Here is a 17,872-nt window from a genome sequence, read left to right as displayed (position 1 = left end):
CCGCGCGAGGGGCGGGAGCGACCGGGCCGGGAGGCCGGGGATGGGTGGGGGGGGCCAACTTCCTGGGGCCGCCTGTGAGGATGTCGCGACCGCCCCCGGGTGCCCCTCAGCCCCGGAGACGCCGGCGCGGCTCAGCCCACAGCCCCCCTGCCTGAGCCGTCCGCGGCCCGGATCCGGCCCCTCCCCACCCCTCCCCTCCCAGGTGCGGGCCGGGCAGGCGGCCGCGGCAGGTGAGGAGGCGGCGGCGGCGGCGCAGGTTTCCGCGGGGCGCCGGGCCTGGGGTGGGGTCCCGGGGGAGGCCGGAGTCGGGGGCGCTGCTCGGCCTCGGGTCTCGCCAGGCTGTGGTCCGGGGGCGCCTCTGTGCGGGGCGCGGCCTGAGACTCTCCCTGCCTACAGGGGATGGGGGACGCCCTGCCTCGCTGGAAGTCTGCGCATTCAAGGTAGCCCGCACCTGTCCCATTAAAAGTCCTCTCAAAGGAAGCATTTCACCTGTGGGGGCAGTAACGGGAGACGTGTGTTCTCACATATTTCCAAACGCCCTACGGATCGGCACGTTCAGTTGGCTCGTGGGGGAAAGATGCCGCTTTACAGCATAGGAAACCGAGTCAGGTACGCGGCGGCCTGCGTCTGCATTTTAAGGAACTAGCTTGACCCAGCTTCCTAGTGCAGGAGCCCTTCGGGCGTGTTGGAGGAAGGTGGAGGCTGGAGTTTGGAGGCTCGATGGAGAAGTTTGGGGATGTGGTTCTCCTCTCCACCCGCCCTGCCCCGCCCAGGGTCCACTGTTCTCTCTTTTGGGAGTTGTCCTCTGTTCATTTGAGGTGATGTGTGTGAGGTCGCCAGTGGCTAAGACGGAGAGGGACACGGGGCCTCTGTGCAGCTGGCTGCCCATGAAACATTTGACCAGGCTTGGGGAAGTATGCTAGACCTGGGGAACCAGAGCGTCGCAGACGTCTGCTCGGAGCTTGATTTCAGGCTGGCAGAAGATAGAAACAGCAGCATATTTTCTCCTTTTTTGTTGGTCTGTCATTTGCTCTAGGAGAAAAAGCTGCTTGTGCAATCAAGGAAGAGTGTACCATGCTCCTCCCTGTCTACCCCAGGGAAGAATTATTGTCAGCTTGGAAATAGGGCTTTACCCACAACTGCCACTTTGCGCCCTGGCTAAAGGCCACTGTTAACGTAATGAACAAACATCCCCAGGTGCATGTGGCCTTCTAAGAAAGTAAGTTCCTTGCCCATCCCTGTTACAGGTGGTTTGGAGGACAGAGACTTCCTGTCACCCCTGTTGGTGCAACTGTTTGGGGAGCAGCTGTGGTTTTCCTGGTGACAGTTCAAGTTACCGAAGTGTGGCCAAGGCTGTCACTTATTGGAACCTTTTCCTAGGAATGGGAGTAGGCAGGGGACATGGTGCTGGGCTGTTTGTGTACAGAATTCTAGGGTTGGGAGCTAGTTCACGGGATTTCAGGTTCGACAACGTCTTTATCGTTTTTTCCTGATTGCATTCTTTTTCACGTTCAAGGAAATAGATAATGGCAAGCATTTCTGAAACGTCATGGCATATTTCCTAATAATTCTGGACTTCAGAGTACAAGTCATAAATTACACTTTATTTAGAAGTGTTATTTTCTTAAGTTTGAAAATTGTATATGACAGTTGCAGCTTGATGTGGCAGGGCTAACTGATAACTTGATTGTGCATGAAGCAAATTTCCATGTAATCTAGGACACACACACATTTTAATGTCTATTCAGTTTGGAAGATCAGCCCACTAAAAACTTTCATATTGATCAGGAAGACAGCTGTTATCCCAACTGTTTACATTGGGATCGGGGATTGTAAATCTTCTAAATTGACTTAATTTAACCAATTGCTAAAATAACCCGCATTAAAAGAGAGCTGTTCTCAAAGAGGTTAGAAATTAATTTGTTTTCAAAACTTTCTCACGGCCAAGCCAGTTGATAATAACTCTGCTTAGCACCCTGTAATAGGAATGCCTCTGTAAGGCCTCTTAAAATAGCAGTGGGAAAAGCATATTCAGTAACCAGCATTTAAAAAGACAAAACAAACGGCAACAGTAACAAAAAAGGGCACAGTTTCTTCCCTAATTACATGTCCATTGTGATGTTTAATGCAGTCACACCCATCTGTAAGAGTGTTGTGCCTAGAACTTTCTGAAAACACCTACATAAACCTAAGGCGTGTTAACGGGACTAATTCCACCTTAATTTTTTATTCTTAAAATAGTTTTTTATTCTTTACTACTGCTGTTGTTTTAAAGGTAGATTAGAGACTTTTATATCAAACTTGTACTGGCTATAGTGTTTATGTTTTGGGAGGAAAGATTTAACGTCTGCACCTTGAATCTCATAACCCCTGCAACACAGAGCTGAGTTATAATTTAGAGTTTAATGAGAATGCATAGTTTAAATTGCTGTTGCTGAGGTCTCACGGGGCGAGCTGCCTCATCATTATTGTTTGGTAATGTTACTGGTTATTATTTTTGTTTGGTTACTGTTTATTGGTAGTAGTGACTGGTGTTTATGTAAGAAAGATTCTGGCTATTTGAGGGGCAGTCTTTTCATATCCAAACACTCAACTTCCCATTGCTTCAATAGGGAGGTGGTGTGGTCACTTTCTTGTTTTGTGACTATATTATTTGGAGTTTTAAAATCCTAAAACTAGTTGGGCTCTTAATAGGATATCCTGTTATATCTCACATGAAAGCCATCCTAGATAGGTAGGAATCATCGGCCTTATGTGTTGAAAGACCTCAGCTCTCCCAGTTTCCAGGATTTATCAGTTGCCATGGTCAGGACAGTGGTTTTATCTAATCCCGTGATGCCATTCTTAGCTTAAACCCATTATCCTCATTTATCTTCGTTAAGACTGTCGTGAAGTTTCTCTGCTTTCTGTAGTTCAGTTTGAATATTCCACATTTTTGACACATTTGGGCCTATTAACGTTCTGAATTGGAGCAGTTAAGAGAGTCTGCCTGTTTTTAAACATTTTCCTTTTTCGAGGCAAGCATAAAATCTGAGTTTCCTCTGGGGGAAACCAGCTCTTTAAAAATCTGATAGGAAAACAAAAGCTGGTTTTTCCAGCTTTTTACCAATATGCAGTCTTCTTAACCTTTCCTTCCTTTCTGGTTTTGCCAGTACAGTGATTAGTGACTAGTAGTGAATGATGAACCAGAGGCATTGGGAGATCCTGAAGTCTCCTGAATCATAAAAAGAAGGTCACATTGTATTCAGTGCAGCTTTAGTCTTTTTAGTGAGTTTTATTGCAAGGAGTTCTCCAAAGCCAGCCACTCCTTAAAAGATTCGGTACCTAGCAGTTTCCAACTGAGTCACTGAGGTTGTTTAAAAATACAGATTTCCCAGTTCCACCTCCTGGAGATTTTTTTTTTTTTTTTTTTGAGTGGGTAAGTGATGACTGAGAATCCACATTTTATTTTATTTTAGTTAATTTATTTTTGGTTGCATTGGGCCTTCGTTGCTGCGTGTGGGCTTTCTCTAGTTGCGGCAAGCGGGGGCTACTCTTTGTTGCGGTGCACGGGCTTCTCATTTCGGTGGCTTCTCTTGTTACCGAGCACGGGCTCTAGGCGTGCGGTCGCCGTAGTTGTGGCTCGCGGGCTCTAGAGCACGGGCTCTAGGCGTGCGGTCGCCGTAGTTGTGGCTCGCGGACTCTAGAGCACAGGCTCAGTAGTTGCAGCGCACGGGCTTAGTTGCTGCACGGCATGTGGGATCTTCCTGGACCAGGGATTGAACCCATGTTCCCTGCATCGGCAGGCGGATTCTTAACCACTTGGCCACCAGGGAAGTGCCGAGAATCTATATTTTAAAAACCACTCTGGGCATCTACTTCCAAAAAGCTCCCCAAGTGATTCTGATCTGCAGCCGGGTTTAGGAGCCACTGTTGCATTGCTTTGAAATTATTTATAAATTGGTAGTCCCTTTAAAAGCATCATTATGTTATTCAGGATGTTTGATTTGCTAGAATAGCCCATTTCCTAGTCATGACAGATAACAAAGAGCTTTTATAACTTTTATGTAAATTACTTTACAGAGAGGCCCCCTCTGCTGTATTATCTGTCAGGAGTCATGAGGGAGGGTTGGCGAAAGTAGCTTCCTTTATTTCCTGAGTGGACAAATGAATGATAATGTGGAAACCACTGGAGGTCTGAATGGGTAGTCAAGTCTAGTTTTGATCAGTGTTGGATAGGAGAGCCGCCTGGGAACTCTCTGTATGTAGGATTTTAAAATAAAGCCAACTTGCCAGATGTTTCATTTCTACATAGCTGAAACGCTTATTGGAAATAATGGGTGCTTAATAGGCAATAAAATTTAGTCACAGGTCTTTTGCTGAGTTCATGGATGGAAGAAAAATTGCTGAAATACAGAACCCTCTGAGTTAAAGCAGAATCAGGGCATTAAATATGTTAGTTAACGAATTAAACTTGGGAAAAGTGTAACAATTTAGGAAATAGACAAACGTGGTTTTGAGTCCCAGCTCCTCCACCCCCTGGCTGTGCTACTTTAGACATGTTACTTAACCTCTGTGGGCTTCATTTTCTTCATCTGCAAGATGAAAATCCTACCTGGGAGCCTTGTTCTGTGGACGAAAAGAGAGAAAATCTCTTCTTTGTACATTGTACGGAACTCAGTGAACGTTCTCTACTCCCACTTTCTCATAGGATTTTTATTCCGTAGGCTTAAGATGTCTTTCTAAATCTGGCCTTCTCTCTATCTCTTTCCAGGAATATCTACTCGGTCAGCTCTTTTAGACAATGCATGAAAGAGTGAGGACTGAAGTTAAGAACTAGAGAATATGGGAAAGAGGAATGAGTCATAGACACTTGAAAAAAAATTTTTTTATGAAGAGTGGAGTGTAGGCATATATCCAGAATTACTGTCCGCGGGAATAATGACATTATCCAAATTCTGCCTCAAGTATCTGCGCGGTAGCCTGGGAGCTCAACTCAGGCTACCAGGCTTGGAGGGTGGCCCCACTAAGTAGCACCTGACGGCCCTTTCTTTCCTCATCTTCCTTTCCCCCCCTCTCAGGCTCTTTTGTTTCTCTTTCCCTCTCTCCTCCCTTTCCCTCTTTTAAACGGCCCTTCTTTCGACTTGCCAATCATGGCCATAGTAATCACAGACCAGGCCCCTGGAACTCGAGGCTAAAAGAGGTTGCTGGTTGCTAACACCTGTCTCCCAGCTAAATGAATAGGCTCTTTTGTGGGCAGGATGCTAAAAGAGCTGATTAGTACAATACTGGCTTAAAGGACCTATTAATGATCCAACATATGTAAATCATGGAGTGATTTAAAGCCATTTTAGAGATTTGTTTCTTATACTCTACGTTAATGTTATATATTGAATTAGGATGTTGGCTGAATTTTTCCATGTAAACCGTTAATCTGTTTATTGCCTAAACGGACTAATTTTTGTCATATTGATTGGGAATCATTTATATTCTAAAGAAGTTTCTACCCTTAAGGGCCTTTGTATTCTGCAAATGTCCAACTAGTGTGAAATACAATTAAAGTTTTGTTCACTGTGCTGCTGACATAATTAGTTTAATTTCTGCTCCTTATATATTTCTCTTGGAAGCTGGGAAATTAAAATACTAGATTTTGCATAAAACTGCTTTTTTGAGGGGGTGATTTTACTGTCAGGTGAACAGACTTAGGCCCGAGGGTACATTTTTTAACATGTCTTACTTAACTTTCCTGTAATAGTCTCTTTCTCTCTATAGAATTAATGTATAATTGGCTATTTAAGCATTCAGAAGAGAATGTTTGGCCTTTACCCCGTGATTATATTTTTTCCTATATCTCTTTTGAGGAAATGTGTGTAATTTTTGGAAACTCCTAAGTATATTACCATTACGAGAGCATGAGAACTTTTGCAAAGGCTAGAGAATGGAGTGGTTTTCTGAGATAAGCTGTATTATTTAATTCCCTCCCCAAATCACTGCTGTGTTCTTTTTTAGATCATAGTGCTTGCAGACCTTGATGTGAAAGTGGAAAGGCTGTGATGCCTGGCAAATCCTCTTCACAATTTTTCTATGATGCGTTTCACAGAAATGGCTCTAGTCTTCAGGAACAGAAGTCACTCTCAAGGAGACTTTACACTTAATTACTCTAATCCACACTTAATTTCCTACAGGATTCTTGGAGAGATTCTTACCAGGCTGCTGATTTCATGGAGTTATGACCTATGAAGGTTTTTCTTTATCTCGGTTAAGCCTGCTAACCTTTTTTTTTTTTTTCTTTTTTTTTTTTTTAAGGGAAAGTGACCTTGGTCGGGTAATTTCTCCATTGTCCTCTCCTGTAAAAAGATAAGCAAAACCTTCTGGCTCTCTCAGCAGCCATTTTCAGCAGCTACCACCCATGTGCTGAATTTGAACTTTACACAATTTTTGTTGAGCTAGTGTCACTTGACTTATGAAAGCTGCCCCCTCCAATGCATCTCCTAGTTTAACATTCACATGCCTTTTCTAGAATTGCATATAATTATTATATGCAATTATATTATAATTATTATATGCAATTTTAATGTTTCATTATCTCTGGGTTATGGAGTGGTCAGGTCTCCTAGGGACAGCCGATCCAATCAGACTACTTGGAGCCAGAGTCTGATTTGCTGAAACATTTTAACTGTCTTGATCCACTTTGAAGAAATGCTGCCTAGTCATCCTGAAATTTACAGGAAGTTAGGCCAACTGGAGCCTCTGCTGCTGGCCTCTGAGTAATTCGTTGGTAATCAGCACCATTGTTTATTTGCAACTGCTGGGTTATGTTAAAAGACTTGGAAAAAAAAGCTTTTCTTAAGTAAATGGAGCGGCCTCCTCTCCCACCCCGCCCCTTCTTGTTTTACCCTTTTCATTTACTTGGAAAAATCTTTCCACACTTAGTTCTGATCACATGCATGGAATGTGATGGAATCAATATCTTTTATGCTATAAGAAAGCTTGTTTTCCCTCCAGCAATTTCTGTGAATTCCCCCCACCCCCTTTCAACTTTCATAATGATTAAGATATCTGCTTGAGAAATAACCGTGCCTCATCTTCTTCTGTTGACTTACCACCTTTTCCTGGGTCTTGAGTCAGTGGGTCCATAGCCAATGAATTATACCCCCTCTTGACCATTCTCAATTATTATCTTCATGGTGTGGAAGAAGATCCACTAGAGCATGAGCCTTTATTCCAAAATCCTGGATAAAAGGAGCGTTCTGATTTGGGGAAAGAGGGTGGAGTGTTTTCCAGGACTTTAGAGGGAGTGGGTCAGCCGAAGTACAGCCGGTTTGAGGAATCTTTAGTCAAGGATGGTTCTCAAGAAGAGGGCGGAATTGTCTTGGAATTGATTTTGCAGACCAGTAGCCATGGTTTAGGCAATTTGGATTTTATGGAGGTGAAGAGGAACAGTTTGGTGTTAAAGTTTTGTGCCAGGGTGTGGGGTAGGAAGGAATAGCTGCAGGGCCTAGGACTTGCCCAGTCCGCAGTGGAAAATTCTTAGGCCTTCCGGTTCTCTCACTTCTGTCTACCTCTCTTTTTACCTTTTGGGCATGACTAGATTCAGGTGCCATTCTTGGTCATTTGTCATATGCTGATGGAAGTACCTGCATAGTCATTCTGTGTCAGAGCTGAAGTTTACCTTAGCCAGTGTTTGCTGCACAGCTGGTGGGGAAAAGGGGTCAAATGTTCCCAGAGAGCTTGACCGAGGGCACTCCACCTCCCCTACCACCCTCACCATATGGTTGGACCCAGCACTCCAGGTGATTCTGAGTCATCACCCCCACGCCCATTGATCTAGTGCAGTGTTTCCCAACTGTTTGGACTGTTGACATAGTTGCAGACTGGCTGCTTGAGGAATAGTGACAGTGAACCAACCAATTAATGGGGGACACAAATATGATAGTTTTGCAGTTTCACCTCCAGATGATCTTCGTCAGATTCCTAAATTTTATTTATTTGATTAAACTTTATTATATAGCATGTCACCATGTCTCCTGTACTACCAAAACTAATATTAAAAGTGAAAATATGTTGACAGTTACATCTAATTTGGTTTTTGAGATACCGGCTATCCACACCTGCACTGTTATTTGTGGAAACGCTCACAAATAGCCGCCTGAAATCTTTCTCCTCACCTCTTTTCAGAAACAGCACAAACATAAAAATAAGCCACTAGTTTTGTTTGGGAGGGACTGGTACAAAATTCAAGAGCTCTGAATATCATGTCAAGAAAGTAGTTCTTGGACTTCCCTGGTGGCGCAGTGGTTAAGAATCTGCCTGTCAATGTAGGGGACATGGATTCAAGCCCTTGTCCAGGAAGATCCCACATGCTGCAAAGCAACAAAGCTCGTGCACCACAACTACTGAGCCTGTGATCTAGAGCCCACGAGCCACAACTACCGAGCCTGTGTGCCACAACTACTGAAGCCCACGTGCCTAGAGCCGGTGCTCCGCAACAAGAGAAGCCACCGCAATGAGAAGCCTGCGCACTACAACGAAGAGCAGCCCCCGCTGGCCGCAACTAGAGAAAGCCCATGCGCAGCAGCGAAAACCCAATGCAGCCAAAAATAAATAAAGTAATTAAAAAAAAAAAAGCAGTTCTTGATGCCATAGCATGTAAATGTTTACATGTATTTTTTTTTTTTTTTGGCAGTATGCGGGCCTCTCACTGTTGTGGCCTCTTCCATTGTGGAGCACAGGCTCCGGACACGCAGGCTCAGCGGCCATGGCTCATGGGCCTAGCCACTCCGTGGCATGTGGTATCTTCCCAGACCGGGGCACGAACCCGTGTTCCCTGCATCGGCAGGTGGACCCTCAACCACTGCGCCACCAGGGAAGCCCTGTTTACATGTATTTTAATACACATTTGGTCTTCCCAACCAAACATCATTTTTTTAAATGGAGAAAAATTGAAATTTGTTGTTACATATTACTAATATTATAAAAGCATATTGAAATGTTTTCTGTAAGTTTTAATATACTGATTTAAAAATACTTTTTACCTAAAATAATTTCTTTATTGGGGTTTACACACAAATTGTGACCCTTTTTTAATCCCTAGAGGCATTACTAAGATTATTATTGCAGTAGATCTCAAATTTTCATGTGTATCAGAGTCTCCCGGGTGCTTGTAAAAAAACTGCAGTTTCCAGGTTGCTAGCCCAGACCTATAGAATCTGGGTGTTTGGGAATGAAGCTGGGGATTCTGATGTAGCTTATCTGCAGACGACATTTGGAGAAAGTAATACTGTCAGAAGGAACCACACATTAAAAAAAAAAGATAATATTGAGAAATACTGATGTTAAGGGGCTGCTTTTATTCTGCAGAGGAGGAATTCAAGGCACAGGGAAGTAAAAAGTCTCCAGTTCACCCAGCGTCTCCAAGATAGTTGGATCTTGCAGACCAGCAGTGAGGTCTTTTGAGTCTAATTGGGTACTCTTTCCATGAGGTTACACCGTGGTGTACCTCCTTATTGGTTTCTCTGATTGCCCTCAAATCAGAAGCTGTAGGATAGGGCAAGGGTGCTTTGATTCCTTCGGAACAATAAGTGACACAATTGGCATTCAACTGTGTGAAAGGTTAGTGTTTCTGAAACTGGTGAAGGACCAGCTTTGTAAAGTGCTTTTTCAATCTGTTGCCAACTAATAGTTTTGTAAAGTACAAGAAAAATGAATTACCAGGAAGTCATGCCCTTGGATGCACAGCAGTTCATACCTACTATGAATTTTTTGGTTTACCTTGACGTGGGTGTCCATGGAGGGTGTGCGACTGCACACTTTGAATAGCATTGTTCTATTATAGGTGGGTCTGAGGACGTCTTAGGACGTCTTGATATCAGAGGTCCTTGATTTTCTTCCTTAGGCTACCTGTAATGGAGGCAACCAACTGAGAACTCCCTACTTGGAGAGAGAAGTTCTATCACTTGGTGATTTGCTAGATCAGAACCACGATTTTAATACTTGAGGATGAGGTGAGGATACTTACCTTTAATATATTTAAGAATATGTTGATAGACCTTGCATTTTGTGCCTGTATCAGGAGGGCATTTACCTCCTTTGACTAAATATTAGAAGGGAGTTTCCAACTTCTTGGCCTGTAACTTTACTTACAGTTAATAAAGATGCTTAAAGGTGGGGGACAGAAAATAAAATTTGACGGTGTGCCGTTTCTTTGAGGCACTTCAGCGTGTTTGGTTTTTAGAGGCCTTTTGTAAGTAGTCTAGGAACAAGCATTATTTGTGTGGCTGTAATGTCAAAATGAGTGTTGATTTGGAGCAGGGGAAAAAAAATCTCTCCATGCATGCGTTGTGTCCTGGTTTAATTGCTTGGTTGGATGAAATGTCAAACTTGATAGATTGTTGGAGCTGTTATTTTTATTTTGGTGGTTAAACAATAATGAAACTGTTTGGATGTTTGCGGGGAACACTGCTCCCTGTGTCTGGACTTTGCTCTGGAGAAAGTTTCAATTGTTCAGAAGCAATACTAGTTAGAAAATGCAGCTTCTGTGGCTCCTAGCACAGCTGTCTAAACTATTAGCTGTATTGGGGCCTTTGGACAAGCATTGTTTAACACTTTTGGACACAATTTATGTTTCTGATTCCAAAATGTCTATGGTTGTTGCTGAATAGTTGGGAAACCTAGAAATGGGAGAGAGGTGTCTAGGTAAAATCAAGCCTTTTTTCTTTAAGCATCTCTAGAACAAACTCCATCTTTCTTTTTTTTAAAAAAAAATTATTTATTTATTTATGGCTGCATTGGGTGTTCGTTGCTGCATGTGGGCTCTCTCTAGTTGAGGCGAGCAGGGGCTACTCTTTGTTGCGGTGCACGGGCTTCCCATTGCGGTGGCCTCTCTTGCTGCAGAGCACGGGCTTCAGTAGTTGTGGCTCGTGGCTCCAGAGCACAGGCTAAGTTGTTGTGGTGCACAGGCCCAGTTGCTCCGCGGGCATGCGGGATCCTCCTGGACCAGGGCCCGAACCCGCGTCCCCTGCATTGGCAGGCGGATTCTTAACCACTGCGCCCACCAGGGAAGCCCCCAAACTCCATCTTTCTAACTGGGGTGGGGGGGGTGGGGAGGCTGTGTGATGAGACTGGACCTTGCTTTCTTAGTTACTGTTCAGTAGAATAGCATGTGTGCCAGCCTACAGAGGACTTTGGTCATTATAACGTTATGGTACTTCTCTTTATGCCCTATTTTACCTGTATAAATATTATCGGTAGTTATTTTGTGCTTTTTGTGTGCCAAGGACTTTGCTATATGAACTCATTTAACCCCTCCCAACAATGCTGTGAAATGTAGGCACCAGTATCAGTGTTCCGCAGATCAGGAAATGTGGCACAGAGAAGTTGAAAATGTGCCTAAGGCCACACAGTGTTTGAACCCAAGTAGTCTGGCTGGAAAGGCCCGCTCCCAACCACCAGGCCCCAGCTGCCTCTCACTCCATCAGCTCATCTAATTATGGTTACTTATCAGAGTAAGTCTTTAGAAATAGGTTCTATTTCATAGAATGTGGGCTTAAAATTATCCTTTTATACATGGGCCTCCTCGTGTGGAAGGTGATTTTAGAATGTTATTAGCAGTCTTTGTTACTCCTTTACTAGTTTTAATTCCATTAGCACTGAAGGATTTTTTTTTTTTGTCTTTTGTTTTTTAAATTTTTGGCTGCATTGGGTCTTTGTTGCTGCGTGTGGGCTTTCTCTAGTTGTGGAGAGCGGGGGCTACTCTTCCTTACGGTGCGTGGGCTTCTCATTGCGGTGGCTTCTCTTGTTGCTGAGCACGTGCTCTAGGTGTGTGGGCTCAGTAGTTGCAGCACACGGGCTTAGCTGCTTCGCAGCATATGGGATCTTCCCAGACCAGGGATGGAACCTGTGTCCCCTGCCTTGGCAGGCGGATTCTTAACCACTGTTTCACCAGGGTAGTCCTTCCTGAAGGATTGTTTTATAGTTTATTCCGTGTTTTAAAATTGTAATTGTATTTGATATATCAACCAGTCACCCTCAAAAGCACATTTGGCTAAACAGCTGAAGCATTGGGTTAGAGGAGAGTTTATTGGTGGGTTTTCTTTAAAAAAAAATTTTTTTTTTTTTGAGTGTCTTTCTGTTTTTCAATAGGCCTTCCCAATAAATTGACCCCTGTGTAGGATACTGTAGATGTTGGTGGCCCGAGGGTCCTCGTGTTGTAAGTGATAGTGGAATAAACGGTGGTAGACCACTTTCAGTAAGAAGCCCGGATGAGTATAGAAACTAAAACTTTGTGCCTGAGACATGTGACCTGCTTTCAGTACATGTGAGCCCTGGCTGGGAGAATCACAGAGGAAGCATCATTTAAATGTTTTCCACTAACCTTTCCCTCACATTTGGAGACTGCTACTGAGACTTTTGTAGGAAAAACTGTTTGTAGTAGGAAGCCTGTCACATGTGAGGTGCCCCACGCCAGTAACCACATCTTTCACAATTTATGTGTCTGATCGCTGCAGTTTTCAGATGCTTTTGATTTCAAGCAGGACACTTTGGGCTGAATGCTGAGCTTAAATTGCAGTGAGAGTTCACTCTGCATGGGTTACTTCTGCTGCCCCCTCGCCCATTGCTCGTGGCCCTGGGGAAGCTCAGATAAAAACACCGGTAGAGATGGGGCACAGGTAATGCCTCAAATGTATTTTAGGTGGTTGAGCCGGCAACGGACTCATGCTTAAATAATCTTTTTTTTTTTTTTTCTGGCATAGTAGGGACAGCAGAATAATACGAAATGTGCTTTGCCTTACGAACAATTCACCTTCCTTAATTCTCCATAGTGGTTGGACAGTTGAATGAGTAATTGTAATTGCACATTTATTGTCACATACATCCCTTTCCCCCCAACCAATCCTTGGCAACCAGTAATCTGTTCTTTATCTCTATAATTTTGTCCTTTTTGAAATGTTATGGAAATAGAATGATAACAACATGTGGCCTTCTGAGATTGGCATTTTTCACTTAGCATGATGCCCTCCATCCAAGTTGTATTTAGTAATGTATTTAATAATGCTTTTTATTACTAAATAGAATAAATAGTATGGATGGATGTATCACAGTTTTTTTTAAATTGAAGTATAGTTGATTTACAATGTTGTATTAGTTCCTAGTGTACAGCAAAGTGATTCGTATATATACTTTTTCATAGTCTTTTCCATTATTGTTCATGACAAGATATTGAATATAGTTTCTTTTTTAAAAAAATTAATTAATTAATTTTTGGCTGCATTGGGTGTTCATTGCTGCGGGCAGGCTTTCTCTAGTTGCGGCGAGCGGGGGCTACTCTTTGTTGCGGAGCACAGGCTTCTCATCGCAGTGGCTTCTCTTGTTGCAGAGCACAGGCTCTAGACGCGCGGGCTTCAGTAGTTGTGGCACGCAGGCTCAATAGTTGTGACTCGAGGGCTCTAGAGCGCAGGCTCAGTAGTTGTGGCACACGCGCTTAGTTGCTCCACGGCATGTGGGATCTTCCTGGACCAGGGCTTGACCCCGTGTCCCCTGCATTGGCAGGCGGATTCTTAACCACTGCGCCACCAGGGAAGTCTTGAATATAGTTTCTTGTGCTATACAGTAGGACCTGTTATTTATCTATTTTATATTTTGTAGTTTGTATCTGCTAATCCCAAACTCCTAATTTATCTCTCCCCCATCCCCTTTCCCCTTTGGTAACTATAAGTTTGTTTTCTATGCCTTGGATGTATCACAGGTTTTTAAAATTTAATTAATTAATTAATTAATTAATTAGGTTGTGCTGGGTCTTCATTGAGACAGGCAGGCTCCTTAGTTGCAGCTCACGGGCTCCTTAGTTGTGGCATGCGAACTCTTAGTTGTGGCATGCATGTGGGATCTAGTTCCCTGACCAGGGATCGAACCCAGGCCCCCTGCATTGGTAGTGCAGAGTCTTAACCACTGTGCCACTAGGGAAGTCCCTGTATCACAGTTTTTTAACCATTTACCTATTGTAGGGCATTTTGGTTGTTTCCAGTTTGGGGCTGTTACAGATAAAGCCATTATGAACATTTATGTACAGGTATTTGTGTAGATACAAGTTTTAATTTCTCTGGGTTAAGTGCCCAGGAATGCAATTGCTCAGTCTTACAATATGTGTATCTTTAGTCTCTTAAAGAAACCACCAAACTATTTTCCCAAGCCCTGTACCATTTTACGGTCTGTCCCACCAGCAGTGTATGAGATCCAGTTTCTCTGCATCCTCATCAGCATTTGGTATTGTCCCCCTTTTTAAACTTTTCTAATAGGTAGCACATCTGTTTTTTAAGTTCATCAGACTACTTGTAAAACTGACGTGACTGACAAAGAGCAAAGATTTTTGAGTTGTGGTTAGCCCTTCATGTGGCTCTTTCTCTCTACAGTGTTCAGTGGTCTGTTGACCTGCTTTTTAACCCCCTGCCCTGGTGTCCCTGAGAGAGAGAAAACTAACCGGGACTAACCTGGGGGAAGTGAGGACATGAGCACGAGACTCAGTCTCCCCTTAACCTGGCAGGACATAGCACAGTACCGCTTCTGGCTCAGAATGACGACAAACGAACCAACAATGCTGTCCCAACACTATGAATTCTGGTTGATTCTTATGTTTGCCTCAGTGAATATAGCCTTAAATATGCTGAAAATTTGGCTCAGAATGGCCCTAAGAACTTGTTCAAATTGTTCTGTTTCTTTTTCTTTGTCAGGTGATTTTAGGTACTTTATTTCTGGTGATGTTAATTAGCTTATACTCCTCATTTAAATACTAAAATAGCACAAAAGTGTATATATAAAGCAGAAAGTAAACCTCCACCCGTACCAAAAGTAACACTGTTAAGTGGTTCTAGACTTTTTGACTATATGTTTTGTATCTCTCTCTCTGTATATATACATATGTATGTATATATTCGGTGTGTGCTGTGTGTGTGTGTGTGTGTTCTCCACCTGCTATTCTGTATTCTCCACCTGCTGTTCTGTACTGCTTTTTTTTTTTTTTAATGGATAATATATTGTGGGCATTTTCCCCTGTGTTTCCTTTTTAAGTGTTTAATGCCTGCGACAAAACTTTGGGTTCCTTTCTCTAACCCTTTTTTGTTCTGTTGTAAAAGGGATGAGAGAGATGCCATTGAAAGACCCAAACAATAAGTATTTTATTCCTAGTTACATGGGTTTGGGTTGAAATAAGGTTATGGCTTTATTTGCAGGTAAATCCTTAGAATTCTGGGTGTTGGGATCTATCTATCCACTCTATTATGAATAATGCAAGTCTAACTTTATGGTGTGATCTTTTGCAAGCCTTGAGGCAAGCAAGAACTGTGAGCACAGTAATCTTTAGAGAATGTATAGTCCTTTGGGTATTTGTCTACTCATTGGCTGCTTAGTCAGATGGAGTGTTTTCTTAAGTGCTCCTGAAATGCACAGCGCAGTTTTTATTTTGAAATCTCTCCTTCTGTCTTCTCTGCCTCTTCCATTACTTTGATTACCTTGATGGGACATTCAGGCTGTGCAGTCTTACCCTTTTATTTCCATAGCCTACAAAAGCCAGTTTGAAGATTAACTGTAGGTGAACAGGTAATTTATCTGCATGGCTAGAAATCACCCATCAAGATGAAGCGCATGTCAACAAAGGCCCCCTAGACTTGGGGACCTGAAGGAAGGTAACTTAATCTTGTGGCATTTTTCGTGGAAACCAGGGTGAAACTTTAGGAAGTTTGACTTATTGGAGGCAGAGAATGAGTATGGGGGTGGAGAGACAGAGAAAGAGAAGGGGGCGGGGAGGGTGGAGGGAGAGGGAGAGAGAGAGAATGTGTGTGTGTATTTGGGGAAGAGAACAATCCAGAGCTATAGAGTAAATAAGAATTATGAATTAAGGTCATCTTCAAAGTGGAATTACAGAATCTTTGTTCTGAGAGGGTGGCTACTGGGGAATAGAACATGAGCTTACCAATGACTTCATGATGAAGCTCTTGGAGTTGTTCAGGTGATGGAGTTTGATGACAAGGGCCTTTTCCCTGCCCCTCTTCTGTATTAGCAGCACAGGGGAAAAAATGAAGAAATAGCTTTGTATAGAAAATCACACCTGTCGAATGGTTCCAAGATTTCCGTTGCCAGGTTTCTAAAGTGAACTGCCCAAGACAGCAGTTTAGTCACGTCGCTGACTTCCTTTCTCCCAATCTTGTCATCAGGTCATCAGGCTGTGTCCTGTCAGCTTTGGAGTCTTCCTTTTCCTTCAAAGTGGGCTTGTTACTTTTTCAGTTCCTGACATTTACTAATCTAGTATTTCATTGTGCCTGAGGTAGGCAGTTGCTGTACCCTTGATGTTGGCTACCTTTCTTCTTTTTTTTTTTTAAATTAATTTTATTTTTTATTTTTTGACTGCTTTGGGTCTTCGTTGCTGCGCGCGGGCTTTCTCTAGTTGCAGCGAGCGGGGGCTACTCTTCGTTGCAGTACGCGGGCTTCTCACTGCGGTGGCTTCTCTTGTTGCGGAGCACGGGCTCTAGGTGCACGGGCTTCAGTAGTTGCAGCACGCGGGCTCTAGATCGCAGGCTCAGTAGCTGTGGCACGCGGGCTCTAGAGCGCAGGTTCAGTAGTTGTGGCGCACGGGCTTAGTTGCTCTGCGACATGTGGGATCTTCCCGGACCAGGGCTCAAACCCAAGTCCCCTGCATTGGCAGGCAGATTCTTAACCATCTGCGCCACGAGGGAAGTCCGCTATTGGATACCTTTGTGCACTATGAAGTATTATGCCACAGTGGATAATAAAGTGCCCAAATTATATTACAGAACAGATTCTGGTAACTGCAGCCCCGGGGACTGGCTTGGCTGGCGTGCCCTCCTGCAGCTCGGGGGTGGTTTTGCCACAAAGTGCTGTGAAGCAGGTTGAGCCTCATTCAGTGCCGGTTCCTATATCTGAACACTAAAGTGGCTCTTTAAAGATTAAAGGGACTGCCCGGTTCTTCTGGCCCCAAGATGAAATGATCCCCGCCATGGCAACAGCCGCTGTCTCCCAGGAGAGGCCATCCTATCCAGCAGGGTTGTGCTTCCAAATGTTACAGTAAGCCTGCGGTGGATGATGCTGTGGTGATAAGTTGCCATTTAGGTACTCTCGACATATGAGCTATATAGCATCCCATGGTTTGAATTTCTGGGCAAAACTGCCTCATCAGGAAGTCAGAAGCCTCTACTTTCAAGCCGTGCCTTTGCGGAGGTTTTCTCCTTTGTTCTATTTGACTGTTCTGTTGAGTCAAATGAACTTTAATTTTCACAGTCATAAAAATTCCATTAAGCCCCTTGTACTGCATCCCAGGTGTGAAAATGTCTCAGTCTAACAGGACTGTGGGTGACAGCGAAAATCCTTAAGATAAGTAGTTAGGATAATTGCCTCTAGAGGCTTGACGAAAATAATGGTCCAGTTAACAAAGTAAATACAGTTCAATTGTTATATTCTTTTTATTTTTTTTTTTAAAAAGAACCTTTATTGTTTTGTTTTTTCTGGTACGTGGGCCTCTCACTATTGTGGCCTCTCCCGTTGTGGAGCACAGGCTCCGGACATGCAGGCCCAGCGGCCATGGCTCATGGGCCCAGCCACACCATGGCATGTGGGATCTTCCCAGACTGGGGCATGAACCCGTGTCCCCTGCATCGGCAGGCGGACTCTCAACCACTGCGCCACCAGGGAAGCCCAATTGTTATATTCTTGATGGTTCTTGTGGGTGAGGGGACTGATGTCTAAGACCTGCTCTGTGAGACTACTGTTCAGTTTGGTGGTCTTTTTTTTTTTTTTTTTTGCGGTACGCGGGCCTCTCACTGTTGTGGCCTCTCCCGTTGCGGAGCACAGGCTCCGGACACGCAGGCTCAGCGGCCATGGCTCACGG

The 17,872-nt window shown here is 43.8% G+C and overlaps 1 protein-coding gene across 4 annotated transcripts in view; it reads left to right on the top strand.

Annotated features, from left to right (window-relative positions):
• The first annotated feature begins 30 nt into the window (after window positions 1-30).
• Window positions 31-17,872, top strand: part of RFFL (ring finger and FYVE like domain containing E3 ubiquitin protein ligase) — a 70,204-nt gene continuing 52,362 nt past the window's right edge. Inside the window, exon 1 of one of the 4 annotated variants that reach the window (XM_082603154.1) lies at window positions 31-230. In XM_082603154.1, the coding sequence (XP_082459280.1) occupies window positions 41-230 (190 nt within the window). In that variant the 5' untranslated portion in view covers window positions 31-40. Of the gene's footprint in view, window positions 231-357; window positions 441-484; window positions 610-9,883; window positions 9,984-17,872 lie in introns of those variants that run through there. The other 3 variants (XM_082603158.1, XM_082603161.1, XM_082603160.1) reach the window with 3 other exon arrangements.

Source organism: Mesoplodon mirus, assembly GCF_964341445.2.
Source record: "Mesoplodon mirus genome assembly, chromosome: 18".
Lineage (NCBI taxonomy): Eukaryota > Metazoa > Chordata > Mammalia > Artiodactyla > Ziphiidae > Mesoplodon > Mesoplodon mirus.
Note: the sequence above shows the minus strand (reverse complement) of the source record. Positions and strands in the feature narration are given on the sequence as shown.